Consider the following 23,745-nt stretch of genomic DNA (forward strand, 5'->3'; position numbering starts at 1 on the left):
TAGACAGGAGATACATGGTGAACATCAACATTTGTCAGGGCCTCAGTCCAGCGCAGTTCCGCTTGCCTCCTCTGCTATCTACCTTTTTTTTCATTCCTGAGATATCTTTACCTTATTGAATCTTTACCCTTTGGATCCCAAGAAAACCAAACACATGGAGCCCTTTAATTTTAATTTTTTAATTTTATGTCCTTGCTCGCATGGACAGGAAAATGTGCAAAATCCAGTGACTAGTATTAGATGACATGTCTTTCATGTGAGTGGTATGAAGATAATGTTAGGGCTCTGTGAGGATAAGGAGAGGGGAGCTGTGGAAATGATGGGACAAGGGCTGGGCCCACTGCTGGAAGAGGGGATGCAGTGGGTGGGCACGATCACAGGTTCACCATCAGCCAGTCCAGCAGCTGCAGCCGTGTGACATTTCCCACCGCCTCGTCCAGCTGTCGCTCCTTCTCATAGCGCAGCACCGACTGCAGAACCTCCCCTACACTGCGTCCCTTGTCTACAGCAGCAGCGGAGAGCTGAAGTAGCTGTGGAAAGCAGAGAAAACAGTAGTGGAGGGACAGAGGGTTCCCAGGCAGTCCAGGGACAACCTGACATGGTTAGAACCAGGAGGCCAGGTTGACTTCAGGAAAGTGCAGCAGAAGGTACTCAAGTTAGAATTGAGAAGACTTCCTTAAGAGTAGTTTATCAGCCTGTCTGACAGAAGGAAGTCGGTGTTGTCACCCTTAATTCAAAGAAAGGTGTTAATATATACCAGCCATGACACGTAAAATGGGATTTCTCATTAAGACTAAAATTGTCCTATTATTTCCCTATAAAGAGATGCTTACAGTGAATGTTCATCAATAGTGTTCTTGCCTTCTAGGGCTTCTAAAGTTTTAAACCAAAATATCATAAAATAGTCTCTATTATTGCCCTAAGACCAACAGGGTGAGAGAAAAATATCTAGTAGACAAATGTGGACAATGCCCCATAGACCAGCGAATTCTGTAATGTTACAGCAGGAAGACACATCAGAGATCAATTTGACCTCAGAGAGGTGGGACCCAGAGAGGGAAGAGACCTCAGAGTGTCACTGCCAGTATTTCATAGGGTCAAAATTCACACTCATTATAACTCTTTCCAAACACAAATGGAGGAAACTTAGTTGAGGCAAGCATTCTAATATGAACACAGTATTATTGTCATTCATTTGAAATCCTACAGGCAACAAATTATTTCAAGTAATAAGATTTTTGTGCATTCTGCTCCTGATTCTTTATAAGAAATGCCTGGAATCTCAGCTACTCAAGAGGCTGAGGCAGAAGGATCACAAGTTCAAGGTCAGTCTCAGTAACTTAGCAAGACCTTGAGTCAAAATAAAATAAAAAGGGCTGGGGATACAGCTCAGTGTACAGCACTTGCTTAGTATGTGTGTGGCCCTGGGTTCAGTTCCACCCCCACACTGCCCCACCCCAAATAATAGCAAGAAAAAGGAAGAATGAGTTCAAGGTCAAAATAAATGGGCCACATATCATGAACACGCTTTCAGGAGGAGACACTGTCATGTGAGAAACTGATGTGAATATTCTGGAGGATGAGTGAAAACAGTCACAACAAAGAAATAAAAGATATGAAAAGAGCTAAATGGAGTTTAGAATAAAAATATCTAAAAAATGTATTAGATGAGCTAAATGGCAAAACAAAGACAACAGAGTAAAGTCAGTAAACTTGAAGGTTGATCAACAGAAATTATCTCTGTTGAATGACATAAAAAATTGAAGCCTGAAAAAACAAGCAGAACCCCAAGATCTTCAGACATTTATATCATTAGAATCCCAAAGGAGAGGATGGTGCAGAAAAAATATTTAAAGAAATGTGAATGGAAGCTCTCAAATTCACCAAAAGACTGAACCTATAGAATCAAGAAGTTCAGTGTATCTAAAATAAAACAAACCCAAGGAAATTCACTATAACATCTATCATAATCAAATTGCTGAAAACTAAAGAAAAAGAAATAAAATTTTCAAAATAGCCTGAGAAACCAGAGCATTATTCAAAGGGGAACACACAATTGAAATGACAGCAGATTTCTCCTCAGGAAATATGGAGGTCAGAAGGAAGTGGCACATTTTGAACTGCTAAAGAAAACTACCAAACTAGAATCCTAGGTCCAGAAGAAATTCAGAAATGAAGGGTAAATAAAGACATTTTTGGATTAAAGAAAGTTAAAGAGAATTTATTGTCAAAAAATGTGTTCTAGAAGAATTTCTAAAGGAAGTTCTTCAGAGAGTGGGACAGTGATATCAGAAGGATAGTAGGAACACTTGAAATGCAATAGAAACAGTAAAACTCTCAGTATAAATAAGAGATTGCCCCTTTAGTTCTTTAAAATGTGTTTTATGATTGAAAGAAAGAGTAACATCATCTCAGGATTTTTTTAATGTATATAGATTAAACAAACAAAGAAGACAACTAGAATATAAAGAATATATAGGAACCTACATCATAACAATATTTATACATTTTAGTTTAAGTGGCAAACTATTGATTCTAATTATACTCTGAAAAGTTAAAAACCACACACACACACATCATATATATACTATAATCCATAGAGAATCACTAAAAATCTACACAAAGATAAAAAAACACAAAAGATAATTAAAATGGAATATTAAAAATGTTCAACTAATGGATGGCTCAGGAAAAAGAAAAGAAACAAACAAATAATAAACTGGTATACTTAAATCCACACATAAGAAATTAGTCAACCTACAGTTATTCGTGTTTCTGTCCATATGAACATGAGCATGACACATGACCCACCTGCAGCTTCCTACAAAAAAACTGCACTTCAAATATAATAAGTAGATTAAAAGTAAAATCATGTAGGTTAAAAGTGAAATCATGAAAAAAATGTGCCATGCAAACATTGATTATCATAAAGCTTGAATTTAATGTTTACTGTCATTTGAGTTTTTGTAAAGGGGATGGATAATTCAGAGGAGCCAGAAACCCATTGATCTTTTCAACAAATGGTGCCAAGACACCAGTATATCTTCAAGCAAAAGAATAAATTTGAACCCCCCCTTTACATCATATAAAAAATTTAACTCAAAGTAGATCAACAGATATAAGAGCTAAAAATTAACAAACATTTAGAAGAAAACAAAGAGAAAATCTTCAAGACTTTGGGATAGGTCAGGGTTTCTAATTCTTCCTGCTTTTGACCTTATAGGCCAGATAATTCTATTGCCAGCTGTTCTGTGCATTGTAGGATGTTTAATAATATTTTTGGCCTTTCTATCCACTAGATTCCACAGGAAAGAACCCTCTTTCCTGTTGTGACAGCCATATATGTCTCCAGATACTGCCAGTATCCCCTGAGGATCAAAATTTTCCCTAAATCAAGAACAACTGGTTAGGCAAGGATTTATTAGATATGACACCAAAAGTACAAAAAGCAATAAGAGCAAAAAAATGACAAATTATGATTTCATCATTAAAAGTTTTTCTCTTTGAAAGACTCCATTAAGTAAAAACACAAATCACAGACTAAGAGAAAACATTTGCAAATCATATATCAGATAAAGATCTTGTTTCTAGAATATATAAAGATATCTTGCAACTAATCAAGAAGTAAAAAACTCAATCAAAATACAGGCTAACAGTTTTTTTTCCCAAAGAACATATATGAATGGATAATGAACACATAAAATATGTTGAATATCCTTAGTCATTTTAATTTTCATATGCCAAATTAATCGACCATGAGATACCACTATAATTTGTTATAACAAATGAAAGATTACTTTATACATAAATGTGGAGGAACTGAAACTCACATAAATTGCTAGTGAGAACATAAAATGATATAGCCACCTTAGAAAACGGTTTGACAATTTCTTAAGAAATTATAAGATGCAGCATTCCCATTCCTCAGTATCTACTCAAGAGACATGAAAACCTATATCTACACAAAGACTTGCATGTAAATACTCATGGTAGCATTATCCATAATAGCAAAAACCAGAAATAATTCAAATTCCATTAACTGATGAATGGACAAATTAAATGTATATCCATAAAGTAAAATAATATTCACTAGTAAAAAAATGAACTACTAATAACATGCAACATGGATAATTCTCAAAAACATTATGGTAAATACAAAAGTCAAATATAAAAGACTACCTATTTTATGGTTCCATCAGATTAAATGTCAAGGAAAGGCAAAACGAAAATATAGAAAACAGATCAGTGGTTGCCTGTGGATGGGAGTGGAAACTGGGAATGAAAACAGGTAAGAAGCTAGACTGAAGAGTCTCCAGGTCCTATCAGTTATTTAAAAATGTTGTAGAATTACAGTGACTAGAACAGTATGTAATGGGTCCAAGAAGAGATGGATTATTCAATAGAACAACAGAAAATTCAGAAAAAGAATCAAAGACAGGTAGCCAATTTGCATCCCTATTTCATCTCTTATACAAAAAAAGTATTAAAAATGGGTTAAAGTCTTAAATATTTTTAAAAATCATTAAAACCATCAAAAGAAAACATGGGAAGGTTTGTTAATATTGTATAGCAAAGAATGTTTTCCAAAATCTGACACAAATCCCAGCAAATATAAAAGAAAAACTATCTTAGATTTGACTAAATTCTGTATGGCAACACCAACCTAAAACAGAAAACAACAATCAAAAGACCAATGGCAAAGGAAAAATTAGTATTTAACATCACAATGGCTGATTCCTTGTAATATGTAAAATTTTTAAAGATCAAGAAGAAAGAGACCTACAACACAAATAAAAAATTGGCAGAGGTTATGAACAAACAATTCATCCCCCAAGTAGGAAATTCAAATGATTTTTAAACATGTGCAAAGATATGCACTCTCATTCCTAATTTAAAAAAATGCAAAGTAAAGCAACAGTTGGCAAAGATCCAAAGTTTAGTGTACTATGTTGGTTCAAACATGGGGAAATAGGCACTCTCTTCTATTATTTTAATAGAAGTGCAAATTGGTCAAGCTCTAAGGAAGGCAATATGGGAATATATGTCAAATATACATAATTACACACAAAGTAACCTTGAAATTCCTTTCCTAGGTACTTAGCACATATGGGTACGTTTGAACCTGTGCAAAATTATGTAGAGGCAAGGATATCCAGTGCAGCATTGATCATAGTAGCAAGATATCGTCAGTTGAAATGTTTAAACATAGGGGAGAGTTAAATTACAAAATCTTCATAACTATAAAGTAATAAAAAGCCATTAAAATGTGGCAGCTCTATATGTTGCAGAAGACATATTCATATATACATGTATCTTATATGTGTGTGTGTGTCACACTCCATTTATGACTGTTAAGAAAAACATACATACACTCGTGTATGAATATGCACTTCTGGAATAATAAACAAGAAATTGATCAGAATAGTTTTTTCTCCAGGAGGGTACTAGGATGAAGAAACACCCTTAATTTTCACTGTGCATCCTTTTGTGCTTTTGGATTCTGAACTACACAAACATAACATCTATCTAAAAATAAATACAAATTTATTTAAAGGAATTGGGCTCACAGGCATTCCATTGTTATTAAATTCCATCACCTGGATCAACATGAGAATATCTGCATAACTAATCACTTTGCAAAAAATATCACTTTTATGTAATTTCTTTGGTGTATATGTCATACAACTGTTATTAAAATATGCTAATGTTCAATGCAAATTTACTCATTCGTTGAAGTTTGTATTGCTGCTGTTCTTTCTACTCTTTTCCTTTAAGAATAGAGGACTGTATCTTTAGAGTGGACAAAAGTGCGTGCGTGTTTATGTGTGTGTGTGTGTGTGTGTGTGTGTGCGTGTGTGTGTGTAAGGAGGGACTGCACGTCTCCTGTTCCTATTTTAGATGAAAATATTACAGATATTCTAATTCAGAATTATCAAAGACTGGAATGTGTTATATATGAGTTCAACTTAAAAGCTGGCTACAGCCAGGCAAGGTGGCAAATGTCTGTAATCCCAGCAGCTCAGGAGGCTGAGGCAGGAGGACTGCAAGTTCAAAGCCAGCCTCAGTGGACTACAAAACAAATGGCTTTGTCACACCCTATGCACATGAAGGTTATGCTTGCTTTTAGATTTCTTTTCATCAGTCTAAAGTTTTTGCCTGAATATAGCCTTCATCTTCCCTCTCCCCACTCTCTGCACAGCTAATTGCCATGTACCAAAATAGTTGTCTGATATACACTGAAAATCCTATAAGGAGACAGAGCTTGCCAAGAACCCTTAGGGGTATATCTAGTATTGGAACTTCATGTTCTGTCCTCTAACCCAAACTTGAACATACACACAAATCACCTGGTATTCTGCTAAAATGAAGATTCCGATCCAATAGATCTAGAGCAAAGCCTGAGATTCTAAACCTCTGACAATTTCCCAAAGGATGCCAATGCTGGTAGTCCACAGATAATACTTGAAATAGTAAACACAGTCTTGCTAAGATTAAAAGTGTTGCTAAGACTAAAATCAAGATCATACAATTTCTTGTATAGGCTTGATGTAGCCTTATCTGGAAGCTATCTAATCCTGTCTCCCCAAGTTATTAGATAAACTCAGTAACCCAGTTACAAGGGCTACTAACACTAGTTATTACAAAAGAGAAAGACTCTTTCTCCATATCTTAGAGTTTCTGTGAGTACGATTTTTCTTTTTCTTTCCTTCTTCCCTTTTTTTTTTTTTTTTTATTCCTGGTGTTGCATATAGAACCAAGGATCTTGTGCACACTAGGCAAGTGCTCTATTGAGCTACACCCCCAGCCCTGAAGATAAATTGTTCTAAAAAACCCTAGCCTCTTGTGCCACCCCCTTAGTACTTGATTGATAACAGCCATTGTTCCACTTTTCTCAATTAAGAGATAATCCAGGGATACTTTCCAAAAGTTCTGTCTTATTCTTTGACAATTCTGTTCTATGTGAAAGTCAGTCTCAGGCCCAGACCTTGATCTGACTCCTTCATCAATTCTCTGGAGGCTCCTCATCTGTGTACTCCCATCAATAAATGCAGAAAACAGAGAAAAGTATCATTTATATTTCCCCTCTTTGATATGTCTCTGGGCAAAATCTAATTTTACTTTATTGATTATCTCTGCCATGAGGCATATTCTTAAAATTCTTACCATTCCTATTCCACCCCTCCTGTGGTTATATTTCCATTCAGAAAGCACAAAGAACCTAAAATCCCAATTAACCCTTAATAAATTATTCCAAAATCCTTTGACCTTTCTTCCTTACCTTCTCTTGGATCCCTTCATCATCACCAGCAAAGTACAAAATAGGGACATTGAGCTCAGAAGCAGCTACCCATTGAAGAACAGCTTGGAGTTGCTTGTTCTGAACTGTGTCAGATAGGTTGTGATTACTGACAATCACTTTGGGTGCTGTACAGCCTTCAGGGGGCTGTCCTGATACACATCTCAATTCATTATGGATGGCTTGATAGGCATTTTGTAGGAGAGCCTCTGCCGTCCCTGTGCCCTTAACTGGTAAACACTCGTACAAACTCTCTGGGAAGGCTGAATTTGGCCGGCTGGCATCCCCACATTTCTCATCTCCCAGCTCTGCCAAGGGAGAGTCACAGGACTTGGCAATAATGAGACACAACTTCATTACTGAGTCCACCAGATGATCTACCATTTGCCCATTCATGTGGCCATCTAGCTGAGTGGCAACCATCTTGGTCAGCCCAGAAAAGGTACCAGCGTCATCACCTTCACAGAATTTGACAGAAGGGGTCATGGGTCTTTCACACTGGTTGCGATCTTTTTCCTTAACTGGCTTTTCTGGAACCTTGGAGTCACAGCTTTGATCACCCTTGAAAATGGTCTCACTAAGTAAGTTCCGGATAAAATTGAAGAAAACGCTCATTAGATCCTTCTTTTCAGATTGTTCTTGGTCACATACCACATGAGGAGTCTTGAGGCTGGATTCATCTAAAACTACAGGGGCCTTGTTGATGGGAAAGTTGGTGGTGCCAGCAGCTTCAAGGAAGCTCTGTGCATCCATCCTTCCTCCCTGGGCCAGGTGGTACTGGATCAGAAGTAGGGCAGACACAATCAGGTCCTTGGCCCAGGAGTCTGAATCACACATAAAATTCTCAGGTTTCTCTGGGAAATTCAGAGGAGGGCTGAGGTTGCAAGGATCCAGACACTCAAAGGGAATGTCTGGCACAGGATTTTTCTGTTTGTTGGTAGCTGGACGCTCGAAACCTGGAGATTTACATTCTTTCTGTTGAGTTTTATGCCACATGGTCAACCCCTCTTTGATAATGTGCTCACCCAGGGTTTCAGCACAACTCTTCTCCTTCTCTGGTTTGCATGAAGAATACATTTTTTCTCTCAGTTTAGCTTCAGATTTCATTGAAAAGTTCACATTTCGGTTTTTAGGGTCACCCATTCCTTTCATGGAGAGGAGGGAATAACTCTCTGACTTGTCCTTGGTTTTCCGGAGATTTTCAGGGAACTTTTTGGCAAACATCACAGTATATAGTTTACCTAGCATGGCATCCATGATATCTGTAGCCTTTTGACTTCCTTGGGAGAAGAGACTTCTTTTCACAGCTGAGATAAAGTCTGTATCCGTCATAAGGGTCCCAGTAACATTGTGGAGGTTCTTCATGAAGGAATCGATGAGATCTGAGACAACTTCTTTTGCATGTTTGATCAGTACCTTCTTCAGTAGGATGGTGGCAATGGTGGTGTCTTTCACTTGGATCCTCAGTGTCTTCATGATGGAAACCATCATATCAGATACCACACTATTGGCATAGGTCATGATCCCTTGACTAACAGAAGCAGTAAAGTCACTAGGCCTTTCCTGCCCACTGAACATCTTTTTCTCCCCAGGTAGGGGCCTTCCACCCTCTTTGGCATCACCTGCATTCCGAGATTCAAACTCTTCCTTGTAGAAAAAAGACTTCCTAGAAGCAGACTTGTCATCTGGACACTTGCTTTCCTTGGTACACTCCTTGATCTTCAAAGTGCTCTTGTACTTCAAATTTGGGGGACTTTGTGATAATCCCACGGCCCTGTCTCCAGAGCCAGGAGCCTTGTCTGGGGCAGTATTATTGGCACATGCAGAGACAGTCTCATTCACCAGCTCTGATGCTACCGTACTCAGGCTCTTGTTGGGTACAGGTTCATCCCCCACATAAAATGACTGATGGACACATTTGTTTTCAGAGCCATCGATCTTCTCATTGATCTCCTTGCGGGCCATGGCTATGACCAGATTTGTGAGGCGATTAGCATAGAAGGAAACTTCATCTACTGAACTCCCTTTACCAGCCTGAGGACAGGGGCCCTGGGAGGGATTCTCTTTGTGAGTTACTTCAAAATGCAGTCTCCCTGGACTGCCCCTGTGGGGGTTGTTGTAGTAGTCTACACAGAAACCTTTGTTTCCTGAGTTGGTGGTTTCCTCACCCAGAGACGGTTCTCCAGGCTTGAATCTAATATCTTGGAATTCAGCTGTGCTTTTTTCCAGGTCTCTGCGGAGCCAGCTGAGCACTCTGACAGGATCTGTTGCGGCTTCCTTAAAAACAGACAAGGTTTCATCTGACTATAATAAAGTAAAGATATGGGATATTCAGGACAACCTTAAAGGCTAGTTACAAAAATTGTCATCCCTCAAGCTGGTTCAATCATCACAAAAAAATAACATGTATTAAGTGCTTACTATGTATCAGGCACTGGTTCAGATATTTTAAGACTATTATTTCACTCAGTATTATTCTCATATTAAACTCAAATGTGAGCTCTTATTATCTTCATTTTACAAAGGAGAAAATGGAAGAACTAAGTTAGATTAGGTACTCATTTAAAGTCATACAGTTAATTGTTGATGGAGGAGGGATTCCAACCCAGGCAGTCTGACTCCAGAGCCTGTGCCCTCAGTTAACTACATTATGTTGCTTCTAAGAACATATGTCCGATAGTCACAAGCTCCATAGAAGAGTTAGCATCTGAAATGAATCAGATTATTTTTTTCTTGTATTGATATTAATTGCTATTGTTTGTGGTTTATCCATTTTTATTTAGGTCTCATTGTAAGTATAGTTTTTAAAAAAACTGAGAAAATTCACAAGGAAAATTGTACATGATGAGTCAGTACCAGGCTACACAAGCACAATGTGGATATACTAAATGGCTTTCCAGTGGTCTAGCTGATACCAATTAAATTAATGGTCTGATTCAAAATTGAGGAGTTAACTATATGTAGCAATTTATTAGTTTTATGTGAATACAGACTGATGGACACTAGCCATGATAATTATATGCATATATTGTAGGTTTACATAATGTAATCTGGATGTTGAAAAAGTCTTCCCTTGAACATAGAATAAAATAAGACAATGTATGTGGAGTGTCTTATGTATTATCAAATATAAAGGATCCTTGGGGTTCATATGCCTATCTAGGAATAACCACAAATATGGTCCATCTTTAAAGAATAAATAAGTATTTTTTATTACTGAATTACTAGTGTTTCACCAAATTAACAGTATATAACCAAATTAAAAGTTACTAGCTACCATTTGTTAAATACTTGTAATGTTTGCCAGGGACTGTGCTGAATGGTTACATATACTTAAACCCCATACTCATTCTGTAAGGTTTCACTCTTCCACCTTCACAGGTAAGGGAACAGAGATGGAGAAGCTCAATAATTTGGCTAGCATCTCATAGAGAGTACCTGATGGGGACTCTTGTTCAGATCCAGTTCTTCCTCTAAAACTGGTGCTGTCTATCCCTAGGGTTCCCTGCTGTGTCCTGACAACTTGGAAAGGAGAGGAGTGACTGTACTCCTTCTTTGCTAAATTACTTTAAGCTCCCTGTTGTCATGTTTGGGTTAATAGCTTGGTTCAAAATCCTCCTAATGGTTCTCCTGATTAGAAGGATAGGAAAAATGTTGTGCTTCAATGGAAAACGGCACATTGCCTATAACACATCCTTCCATATCACCTCTCATTTTCTTGGAGCTATTTTACAATACCGTAAACTGTAGATAACTATCAGCAAGGCAATATAATTCTTGCTATAGTCAAGGAGAGGTTTGACTGAGCTGAGGAGTTCCTCCTCAGCTTTGCCTCCCTATGCACATATACTTTAATATCTCTGATCTATATATGACTCTTGAATCTCATCAGTTTCTTTTTAATGAGTTAAACAAATCTTTAACACGCATTTATTTTTACATACATATTTTACCCATTATTTTACCCTTCTCTGAAAATTACTGTTTGGTGGTTTTGGGCCTTCCACCAAGATACCCAGTAGATTCAATGAATTAAGGTGTCATCATGAGAGAGGTACAGCAGATGTTTCTTTTCTTGGTCCCCAGAGTGGCAAGAGGACTTTGCAGATGGTTCTGTTTTTCTAATTTTAATTTTCCTACCCACTAATTTTGCTTTTAGTTTTCATTTTGGTTCATTTACAGTTACTAATCATTGGTGGCAGCAGTAATTGGGAATTTGGTTTATTGCCTGACTACTTTTGGCAATCTCTTTAATGGATTAATAGTTTACAGATTGATCCTTTACTGACTGAGAGACAACAGAAAATCTGTTTTGCTAGTATTTTTTTTTTCATTTGAAGCTTAAATCTTTGTGAATTTTATGCCAATTTGGAAGGAGAAGTGCTTTTTGATATGGGGAGTTTTGTGCTTCTGTGTTTACTTTTGATCCTTGGCTAAAAGTTTAGATTGAATCTATAAACTGTATCTACCACTGTCTATATCATTATGTGTCTGTAATTCAGAAAAGTACGGAACATAAGTAGTAATATCTTCCTACCTCCACTAATAATTAGTATTAAAAGTTAGATTATAAAGTCAGTCTCTATTCCAAGTGGATTAGATATATAAATAAGTCTTAGATACACTGAATATTCTAGAGACACTCTAAAATAAAGAAAACAAACTTCTAATATTTTACCTGTGCTAGGGGAAAAAGTATTTTTATACAGCCTAACCTCAGAAACATTTTAGGAACTCAAGTTCACATAAGTTAGGTAAACCTTTGGCAAGTGAGAATGGGTTAATAATTCTGGTTTAATAAAAACAATTTTGTCTTTTCTAATTTATCAGTATTAAGTATAATACAAATACACATTTTTATTTTACTTTATTTGTCTTTCATAAATTTATACAAGTTATATAGATCTAATAATCTAGCATTACTTCTTTCTTTCCTTCTTTATTTTTTTAATTGTAAACAAATGGGATACAACTTGTTTCTCTGTACATGAAGTAGAGGCATACCATTTGTGTAATCATACATTTACATAGGGTAATGGTGTTTGGATTCATTCTGTTATTTTTTCCTTCCCCCCAACCTCTCCCACCCCTCTTTCTATTTAATGTTTAAGATTATGAAAAATGTAAATTTGTACTTCACTTCACTTCAACAGTGATTATGTTTTACAGTGTGTTGGCTTGATTATAGCTTTCCAATATCTTACATAACATACCATTAGATTGGTATTAAGCTGAGTTAGTATATTCATTGGATATGTTTCTTTCTTTTTTTTTTTTTGTGGTGCTTGGGGATCGAACCCAGGGGATTGAACCCAGGGCCTTGTGCTTACGAGGCAAGCATGCTACCAACTGAGCATTATCCCCAGCCCCTGGATATGTTTCTAATAACATTAAATACTGAAGCACTGAAGGCTAAACAGAAAGCTTATATGCTTTTTTCTTATTACAGAGAGGTTATATCTTTGGGTCTGTTAATAAATATGTTCATTTTTGCCACTTAGAGATGTTGCAGCAGGGATATTTGTGGCTGTAGGAAGCTGACTTCACATGTGTTCCTGAGTTCTGCTCATCTGCATTTTAGTTGGTGTGAAAGTTCACAGATATACACCACTGCCCCTCACTCAATTCTCTTTGTGAAGTATAAAGAATACAAAGTACTCTGGTTAAAAGTTCTGCTTGAAAGAGGTGGTAGAGACTATCCTTAGAAAGAATAGTTATAGAGAAAGTGAACTGTGGGCAGCACTGTTTTTCTAAGACTGCAAGTGAAATCTGGTGGAGACTGTTTTCTCAGGCTTGACTTTCTGATCTCAGGATAGCAAACAACAGATGCTTTAAAAATCCAATCTGAGATTTCTTCTGAAAACTTTCATTAAAACTCACTTAAGGTGGTCAACCTAGTTGGCTGTTGCACCTATGTAATCAGCTCAAATCTGATGAGAACAACTTTATTTTGTGATCAAGAAAAATCTTACTTTGCAATTATTTTTATCAAAATGGAGGAGAGACTTGGGAAAAATCTACGCTTCAATAGAGAACTAGGTATCATCTATAGACTATTGTCTATAGAACAAGCTTTGTCTCCAGCCTTTCACATTACCTGATTCTGATTCTGTGGGAGCTTATTTACAATAAATAATTGAAAGCAATGCAAAATAATTTTTGTCTGCAGACATGCAAATTCTGCCTAATGAAGGTTCAGCTGACCTCCTTTTCTCTTGGTGGAAGAGGCCAGTTTTGCCTCAGTACATTATTCATTTCAATATTCCTGATGTATAAATATCTTTTCTAATTCTCCTTTGAACTGATTATGACACCCCACCAAACTCCTCATTAATGAGCTAAATAAAGTTTTTAACATATATTCATTTTCATATCTGTATGAGGATGTTGATTTTGGCCCTTTGTGGAAAATTACCTTTTAATATTACTTAGTTATTTCCAGATAGAACAAAGACCTACAAATAGGCATGGTTCCATAACTGGGCTGTAGTATTTACAGTGAAGATTTTACTATAATGCAGATGTGGGGTTTATTCTTTAATTCTTTTCAATTTTTTTTTGCAGAACACTAAACCATGACAAACCTACAGCATACAATGGTGTACACAGAATTACGTCAGCTTGCTGTGTTTATAGGTTTTCACTGTCTATTTGTTAAAATCTAAAATGTGCACAGCCTATATCAATTATTCCACCAAATTCACAAGAAATTTGCAAAAGTGGTTGATCAAGTCACAGTGACAGACTGGAAAGCTAAGTACCCACATTTCCTCTTCTGTCAATCCAGTCTACCATCCATCCCCTTCAATCTCCTTTGGCCTCTTTCAGCCATCCTCCTCTTATACAACAGTATTCTGAGGAGTTTGGAAGGAAGATGCCAAATCATATCAGAGTCTTTCTTAAGGCCAAGCAAAATTTCATGTTTGTGAAGGAGAATACAGAAAAGGGTTGATGGTTTAATTTTCTTTGCTCAGCTATCTTTTGCTTCAGCAACTTAGTTGAAGCCAACTGTAAACTTCCCTGTCCTATTACTCTTCTCCATATCTAACTCAATTAAACATACCAATACAAATTTCTCTGACCACCTTCCATTTTGAAATGTTCCTTTCTTTAAATACCTGGAGCAATTACCATCTAGAAAATCCACTTGGCAAATAATCATGAACTATCTTTTATTAATATGCAGCAGTTTCTTAGAGCCTTTAAATTACATTTACATTTTCACATGTGAATAGAAAAGCTCAGAGGGACAGAAATCATTTTATTCTTTTTTGTATTCCTCAGAGTGCTTCTCAGTGAAAATATCAAGGATTTTGATTCACTTGATTTAATTCTGACTCTGATCTGCCTTTTATTTCTCTACATAGAAAGGCAGGGGTCAATAAAAGATTGAATAGAAGCATTTTAGGGTTGATCCTTACTCTACCAGAATTCAATATTTATTGTCCATAAGTTTTAATGCCTTATGTAGATTTGTTAATGTTTTCTTTTTTAGACGCTTATAGATAAGGAAATAGATTTGGGGTAAACAGAAGATGGGTCATATAATATTATATACAAAGAGGTGTCTGATAAATGTTAATGCCAAGGGTGAAGACTGCAATAGTGATTACATTAGATTTACAAGATCCTTAAAAAGAGAGAATTCTAATTTACTTTTATGTCTCTGACCCTAACACTCAACACAGTGTCTATGCCAGTTGATTTATTGTCTCTAACTCCAAATCCACCCCTTTTTGCCTTCCTGTGTGATGCTTGGGCTGGGTCCTTCAAACATTTCTCTTTTGGTAGCTGTCCTCATTAATAGACAACACTGGAAGGGCATGGTCATGGAAGGAGGAAAGGGCTACCCTTCTGGTCCCTGGGAACTCTCTGCCAAGCTTCCTGTGGCAGCCTTACTCCCTCCATAGAAACCTGAAGCAGCCTTGGTTGAGGGAGAGGGAGCTTGTTGTGTTCTTAGTTTCTTCCTTATTCACTCTCTTTCAGTCTGTGGGTAGTATCTGCTTTCTGCATTTGTTATTTCTCAATTATTAAAATCCTCTTATATTTGTTTTAGTAGTTAATTATCTTTTACTAGTAAACAATTTTTAAATATTAAATTACTGTGTAGTTTCTATCCTCTGATGGGATCCTGACTGCTACACTGCCTGATAGTAAGTAAACATTTTAAAAATGTTCATTAAATGGTAAAGGTGAACTGACAATGCTACTGAGATGAAAGTTTAAAGTTCTCAGAATTTTAAGGCATCTTACATTTAAGAAAATATTTTCTATGAGGCCTGCAGACATTTCCAAAATTTATCTGTCTGAAAAACTAAGAATCTCACAGGTATAATACATTCCTTTTTTTCCTTATTAGTTATAGCACAGTTCTCCTTCTAAAGACCATATGACAGGTACTTTTTACAATACAAAACTACAGAATTTGTTGGGAAAAATTGGGAAATTTTTATTCCATAGGAGCTCATTTTTTTCCTACCAAGAATCAAGCCACAGTGACTGACTGGAAAACTAAGTACCTACATTTCCTTTTCTGTCTATACAGTCTACATTCATCCCATCAAACTACAAAATAGTAAGAGGTGGGTGGTGGTGGTGGCAGAGAGAATAAGGCTACTTCTGATAAGCCCACATATCCCTAACCTAGTGTTCATGAAGAGGTTTACCCTTACCATTTTCCAGTCCTGGGGTTGGCCGTCTGCAGGTGAATAGACATCAACTTTGCACACTCCGTTTTGGCTTTGTAACCAGTCAACCCTCTCTGACATCTGGAAGTAGAAAAAAAATGAGAAAAGTCATCAAAAGGACAGGTTATATCAAAATAAGGGGAAGAAAGGTGAAAGGTCGAGGTATAGAAAATAGGAGCAATGATTTCAATAGAGACCTATCTCAAGAGTTACTTCAAACCCATTTAACTCTGGGTATTTTCATTCTCAGTTCTCAACTGCAGAAATATTTCTTAACCTCTCTAGTGATGATGCTGGTGCCTGGTATATGCTATATGAGCTTAATACATATTTGTTGAATGAATGAACCTAGGTAGCCCTGTTCTGCTCTTTGAGTCTTTAACTTGCCTGTTCTTATTTTTAAGTAAAAGATGCTCTATTTCTATTAATTGCTAGAGCACTAACATACTTATATTATCATTAAGTTTAGTAGCTCTTAGAGCTCTTAAAACTAGTCCCCCCTCCAATTTGACAAGGATCCTGGGGGAATTCTCCATCTCCATGATTCAGTCAAACTTCTGATTGCTAAAACAGAGATATCATATTCACTATTCAGTGTCCACAAATGCAGGGATGTCTGTGCTAATGTTGATTCTTTCACAGTTCTCCCAATACTTTGCTCTATTCTCTAATCTAAGTAATGATTCCATCATCTATCTGGTCTTATGAGTCAGAAAACAGATTCATTTGACCTGTCTTCTTCTACCTTAAGCCTCCCTCTAGCTACTACTTTTATCATCTTCCATTTGTAGTTATTTTTCTTAAATCACTTGTACTTGCTGCTTTCATCACCTCATCTCACAACCGAGCATCACAGTCCTTATTCCACATACTCTTTTCACCTTTGTCTTTAGTCTTTTCTACTCTCCACATTTCATCGTGACACTCTCTGAAAACATGGCCAGCTATCACAATGACTTACATTATCAACTGATAATCTAAAGGTCTGAGAAACTTCTCTTTGCCCTCATTTTCCTTGTTAGACTTTCACTTCTAGGACTCTCCACTGAAATTTCCTTTCTTTCATTACAAAATTTGCTCAGATCTATATTATTCAAAGAGTGGGATGGAATAAGATGTCCATTATTTCCTTCCCAATGTGCTCAACATCTTTATGAAACAGACATACACTTTTACATTAGCTTAAAATTCTGTTACAATGAAGCCCAACACTTATCCTAATTTTTAATAGTGAAACTATTTATTAAGGAACTGCTTGAAATAAGTGAAATACTATTAGAGAGTGTTTATCTGGTTAATGGCTGTGGTGAGGTAGACATCTTCCCTCAGTTATAAAGTCAACAAGTTCAGACAGACTACACACATGGTTAAGAACACATGCTGATATACAATATTTTTTGGGGGGGGGTGCTGGGGATTGAACCCATGGCCTTGTGATTACAAGGCAAGCACTCTACCGACTGAGCTATCTTCCCAGCCCCGATATACAATTTTTGTTACAGAGAATATAACAGATAATTATTGTAAGGAAAATGTAAGATCTTCTAGAGCTATTATTCTTTGTCCCCAAAGGCTTTGTACCTGTTTTCACACCTCAGTCATGGATTCAGATTATTGGGCTAGCAAAACAGCTTTTTATTACTCTTCCAGGTACCATAATACAATAGATTCCTGGGTAAATAGTAGGTTCTTGAAATTGATTAACCATTAGAATCACTCAGAAAACCATAAAAATATTGAATCTTCCAGAAAATTTCTTTCAATGGGTTTTAGTTTGGGGAAACTTAAGCATTAAATTTCTTAATAGCCCCCCTGGATGATTCTAATGTGCATCCAGAATTAATTACTGGGCTAGGGTTTCCCTGGATAGAACATCTCTGAGAAAGATTGGCCAGCTTCATAAAGATAATTATTTTCTTTTTTTCTTAATTTTTTTTTCTGAGATAGATTTTCTAACCTTCTTTAGTGTCATCTTTTAATGTTTCGTTAATAAGGGATTGTTAATGTTTATGAAATAGACCCTGTATTGTCCTTAGCAGTTCATTACTATATAAAAATATTCTTATGCTTGCATCATGAAGAAAGAAATTAATGGCACTCATGTTTGGCCAAAGAACGGGTTGACTTGAAAGCAGATTGTCCTAGATCATTGACAGTGCAAGTGAGAGCCAAGTATGTGTCTCTTAATTTCCATTTTATATTTCATCCTAATGAGTAGCTTCTGATAGAAAACAACAAAATCAATAGGATCTACTGCCTTATTTAAGCAATCTACTAAAATTTAAAAAGATGAAAATTAATAAATTAAGTGATTACTTACTTTTACTGAGAACAGGATCTGAGATAAGAGGAAAGTTCTTGATTAATTTGTTGTCTTCTCTGTCCCTAAGTTTACCCACCCCTCCTGCCATGTAATAATAGATAAGGAATCTGCAATGGAAAGACAAAGATAAAAATGACTAATTTTACATATCCCAATTGCTCTTATTAACAAATAATAACTCTGATTTGTTTGACATTTTATATGTGATCACAAGTGATGAGTACAAACGACATTCAAATCTCATAGAAAGAATCCACATCTTATTCCTGGCACATTTTGACAGTGGCCCAGATGACAAAAAAGGGTTCCATTTCCTGGTCAATAATTTCTTACATGACTTGTTATTTTCCACCTGCAATCACTGATATATAGGTTTATTTAACAATGAGGACACTGCAAAGTTTTTAGCTTAATTTCAAATCTGAATAGAAAGTTGGAAGACAGATGGAATGGAGAATAGTAAGTGCCCTGAATTCATGGATATTAAAATAGCAAACATTCCTTTAAAGACTTGAAATATACATCCTCATAAAGGGAGGTCACAGTTAATGTCTTTCAATTCAATTAACTTCCTTCTCCTATCTCTGTCAAGACATTCCAACAGAAGGCATTATACTCTCTCCTTGGAATATCCTTCAGCATCCTCTCTCCCTAATAATGTCTCTCTAAACCCCATCCCTACTTTAGAGCCCAGGACAAAAGATACACCATCTGTGAAATATTTCCTAAATGCCTTATTGAATATGATGATCACTGCCTCATTGAAGTTCCATCTTATTTTGTTTCAACCTTTACATCTTATCTAATATTTTAATTGCTAACATATATTTTATCTCCTTTATTAGATAGCTCCATGAGGACAGAGGCATTTTCTTACTCATCTCAGTGTCCTTGATAATAGCTAGTACCTTAAAGTTGGTGCTTAATAATTACTGCTGAAAGAATGAATATACAAATTCTTCCCATTTCTAATTCCAGATAGCTCATTTTCTTTCTTTCTCAAATTGGAGAATCTGAGAACAAAAAAGAAATGGTTTGCTGAAACTTGTGATGGTGATAAATTATATATTCCAGTTTTCTTGATGTTGACTCCTTTTGGGAATAAGTTCTTCCCAAAGGCTTATCAAGTAATTTCCTAACAGATCTTACAGTTTCAGTATAAATAGATCAGCATCCCCAAAGTGCTTGTCTTTTTACAGAAAGTGCACTTACTAATCAAATATATTTAGTATTTAACTTTTATGTCCCAATGTTTTTATTCTATTTCTTTGCTCTTTGTGTTTACTTGCATCCATGAAGCTTGTTACTGACTCGTCCTGGATGATAGCATATATCAAGAGATACTTAAATACTTTTGATAAAACCTTCATTTTTCCAAATCAATGCATACATTTCCCAACATGAAATGGAAATGAAGAAAGGAAGAGTTTAAGAGTTAAGTGGATTCAATGAATGTATTCATAAAGTTCGAAGTTCACAACTTGCTAATAATATCCTGAAAGTAATATACCTAGTGTGGGAAACATAAGAGAAAATGATACTTCGTGTTATCTATTAACACAAGGAGAGACAGTCCTCTATATACAAAATGTCAGGTGTTTAACTAATCTTAGAAATCATTTATTCTTATACCTCATCTTAATGCCTGATGCCCAGGAAGGGAATATTAGAACCAGTGAATATATGCCTTTAGTCTCTAATTGCAGTTTAGCATCACAGGAGCTGTGATATATTCTTGCTCCCAGTAGGGGGATTTTTGTGGCCACAGGACTGACCTGAAACATTCCTTGAGAATGCCAATGAGATTATTACAACTTGAAGAGTGTAAATCATGAATGGCAGTGAGGAGGACATAAGCAATGCAGGGGTGGGCTTATGGTTGCTTGTACCCTAGACCACAGCTCCTTCTCAAGACATTTTTCTCCAGTATCAATCTTAAAAGACTTCTGTTCACTCTCCATTCCTAAAGTCATTAAAAAGCTAAATTATAGGTAGCATAAATGGAGCTCTTATAAGGTTGCTACATACCTGATTAAGTTTTGAGGCTTATGCAACCAGGTTTTATGACTAGTTTTAAGAAGGATGAATATATTTATTATGTCCTTTCTCTTTTTCTTCCTCCCTTTCTGTAAGTGCCTGGTACATTACAGCTCAATAAATTTGGTTGTTGCTGAAATGAAAGGTTCAATAGATTTTGTTTAAATAAAGATTAGAAGAGAGAGTGTCTGACCATTCATTGTTAAGTTTTCCTGTGGAACTCTTTTATTTTTATTTTTGCTTTTCCTCAGTAATAGCTTCTTTCTCTAGAGCCCTGTTAGTATAGATATTCTCTCTCTCTCATCTAGGGTTCATGTATATATATCCTACCCATTCTTAGTACTCTGTTGTATGACTAAGGCTTCAGAAATAACAATGACAAGATTAAAATGGTTGAGAACTGGACTCAGAACCATACTGATTTTACTCTCAGAGCACTGGAAAGAACTTGTGGAATAGCCAAAAAAGGAAAAGGAAAAGGAAAAGTCAATAGGTAGGTAAATTTCTACCATCAGTGTAACATTGAGAAACAGGGAGTAAGAAGAACCCTCATGCTCTCAGCAGGATGGCCAGGAATATCTGATCGAATCTGTAATAAAAGAAAATTTTAGCAGTAAAGATGATGGGTGGAAGGCTGCTCAAGAAGAAACTCATTTATTTTCAGAAAATTCAATGGAAAATTAAAACTAGCTGGATAGAACAAGACTGGGTTGAATATAAATCAAGTTGTCCATCACTTGTCACTGAATTCTCCCTTCTAACCAGAGAGGATGGAAAAGAGCTGTTTTACCTATCCAATGGGATTTCCTACCTCTGTAGCTCTGGAATAGTGAACCACAGAAGACGCCAGAAAACACTTTAAAAGTCAATGAAGATGCTGGGATGTTCTTGCTCAGCTCAAGATCTTGTTTCCTCCGCCAGTTTTCCATGTACCTCCCCCTTGTTGGGACTGGGGAGTGACATCAGAATCACAACTGGTGATATCACCATCTCTATAGCAACAGTGTGAAGCTGCCAGAAATTGAATAGTGCAAAAGGTGAGAGGAGGAGTGAAGATATACTCTTAAGATTCCATGTTTCCTTTGACAGGACTAGGATTGTTTTCTCCTAATTATTTCTCCCCTTTGAGTGTTTAAGTGGGGGAGTATGGGAAAGGAAATTTTTGCCAATGGATTTCACTTAAAACAGCAGAATAAGTATTATTTATTAAATCCAGATGGCTCCAGAGAGTAATGTATATATAAAAGAATTCTGAGTCAACTAAACTTCTTATACAAAGCCAAGGACTCACTTCATTTTGTAAGATCCAGGCTGGATTCTCTTTACCTGACCATCTCCAGGTTATATTTTTCTTAGTTGGGCAAAGACACAGTAGTACTAATCCATCCTTTGTAAATTTTGACCTGAAGAGGTTGCTGGGATAAATCAGATCAAGAGAAGTTTGGCTGGTGATTCCTTTTAAACTTGAAGAAGACTTTATAGTATATTGTTTTTGAAAATGTACCATAGACACTGTGTAAATAATGGTTAAGTATAAAATATATAGTTTTCATGACAAAAAATTTCTAGTCAAGGTTATTAAACGAGATTAAAACTGTAATGGAATAAATCAAGACTGGTTTATTATAGATTTCCTTCTCAAAGTTAATTTATCTATTGCTTATCTTTTATATTAGGTCTTAGTTTCTTCATCTTTCAAATAAAGTAATTGAGTTTGTAGATCTCTTTATGATCCTTTCCAGTTCTAGCTTCTATGATTTGGATACTTCAGTGTATTTGAATAGAACTACACATTACTGAACAACTTTGCAGTTGATAAAGCGACTTCATGTCCATGTCATCTGATCCTCACAAGAATTTTTGAGGTTAACATGGAAGGTATTATTTTCTGTGTCAGATAAGTATAGAAGCTTGTTCATGTCACAACCAGTAACTAATAGAACTAGGACTGGATCTTATATATTGGGTGTTAAAATTAGTGCTCTTTCAACAATATCATGACACCTTGGAACTAAAAATGAGAACATGAGTCAGTGTTGGACTTAAGAAATGTTAAATAGCATACTTGTTATTAAGGGGTTAGAAGCTGCTGATAGTGGGGCAGGGTCTCTCAATAGACCAGAACCAGAAAAGAATGTTAACATTCATATCAATCTCCAAATCAAGTATTAGCAAATTGTAAATGGAAAGTAAACATAGAAGAGGCTGTAGTATTACTAAGCTTCTCATATGAAATTTAATGATTTCTTTCCACTTCCCATTTGATGTGGAGGTGACACTTCAGTAAACAGTAGGGATGGAATAGAGTGGAAATAAGCACTTTATAACATAGCAAAAGTCAACCCCTACTCACTGCTGGCCTGGTGTTTATCTCAGCAATACTAGGTCTTTCTTCCTGAAAAATCCAAGCACTAAAAGAATTATCAAGGGTAGAAAGATCCCCCAAACTAGGCTGTTTTCTGTTAAGCCCAAGGTATGTTCCTAGGATCACTGGTTATCTTCTACTCAGGGATCTCCAGAGGTTACTAGAATAAAGTAAATGCAAGCAGTTCATCTTTCTGGAATTTCTTTCAGTACCAAGTGGCTCTTTCTAGAACAATGCAGATTTTCAAAGGGATCCATACTTAAAAAAAAATCACAAACCATTGTTCTAGAGAGAGCCATCTGCAGCTTCCTTGTAGAAAAATGGTAAGATAGCTTTTTTTTTTTTGGCAGATTTTCTTAGGCCCACTCACGAATTGCCCTCTCATTTAAGAAATCCTGGATTCACAAGTTAGGTGGTAAATGTTTTGGTAGATAAAACTCAAACCCAAACAAAACAGGACAGGTGGAATGATCACCACCTCCGAAGAGGTCACCTATGAGCAGAGACTTGAACTGGTTACAGTTATCACAGTAAGCATTCCAGAAATGGGCACAGCAAGCACAAGGGCAGGAGAAAACGTGCTTCACGACTCGAGGTGTATTTATTCGCTGGAGGCCCATCCTCATTTCTATTTCTCTTTCCACTTGTCCCCCCCCTGACCCCCACGATCCCGCTTTTACATCCTTTCTCTTTCTTGGGTCCTGGAACTTCGCAAGCGCAGGGCCACGTTTCCTCCTTAACCCCAGCCTCACCAGGGTTGCCCTGACATTTCAGGGCACAGTGAACTCAGAGTCAAGAAAGTTGAGCTCCTCTACCTCGGGTTCTGCCATTTTGTATGCCCTTGTGTCAGTCCCTGGTTGACTTTGAACTTCAGGTTCCTGATTAATGAGCTTATCTTTACGGACCATTCTAGACCTGAGGTCCCCCAATTTTTTTCTTTCCCTTTCTTCTCCTCCGGCTTCACTTTTTCTCATTTCCGGCTCCCTTCTCGATCGCACTCTATTGCAACCTGCGCCCTGCCCGGTCCTTTTCCGGT

The 23,745-nt window shown here is 36.5% G+C and overlaps 1 protein-coding gene across 2 annotated transcripts; it reads right to left on the reverse strand.

Annotated features, from left to right (window-relative positions):
* Positions 1 to 255: 255 nt before the first annotated feature.
* On the reverse strand, positions 256 to 23,683 carry Akap3 (A-kinase anchoring protein 3). 2 transcript variants are annotated; one of them, XM_047550676.1, is made up of 5 exons: positions 23,525 to 23,683; positions 18,305 to 18,414; positions 15,970 to 16,065; positions 7,280 to 9,574; positions 256 to 530 (listed from the first exon to the last, which is right to left on the reverse strand). In XM_047550676.1, exons 3-5 carry the CDS (start codon positions 16,063 to 16,065, stop codon positions 375 to 377), a joined length of 2,547 nt encoding a protein of 848 aa, XP_047406632.1. In that variant the 5' UTR covers positions 18,305 to 18,414; positions 23,525 to 23,683; the 3' UTR covers positions 256 to 374. The 2 variants fall into 2 exon arrangements, with proteins under 2 accessions (XP_047406632.1, XP_047406633.1); XM_047550677.1 differs by lacking the exon at positions 23,525 to 23,683 and having other exon boundaries at positions 18,305 to 18,441.
* Positions 23,684 to 23,745: the final 62 nt, after the last annotated feature.

The sequence above is a fragment of the Sciurus carolinensis genome, chromosome 4 (genome assembly GCF_902686445.1).
Source record: "Sciurus carolinensis chromosome 4, mSciCar1.2, whole genome shotgun sequence".
NCBI lineage: Eukaryota > Metazoa > Chordata > Mammalia > Rodentia > Sciuridae > Sciurus > Sciurus carolinensis.

What these genes read in the sequence shown, in the direction of transcription:
- Akap3 (XM_047550676.1), bottom strand. Translation starts at nt 16,065, where the DNA reads ATGTCAGAGAGGGTTGACTGGTTACAAAGCCAAAACGGAGTGTGCAAA. An exon ending in AACCCCAGGACTGGAAAATG is followed by an intron (nt 9,575 to 15,969) that starts GTAAGGGTAAAC and finishes TCTGTTTTTAAG; the next exon opens with GAAGCCGCAACAGATCCTGT. An exon ending in ATGAAGGGATCCAAGAGAAG is followed by an intron (nt 531 to 7,279) that starts GTAAGGAAGAAA and finishes TGCTTTCCACAG; the next exon opens with CTACTTCAGCTCTCCGCTGC.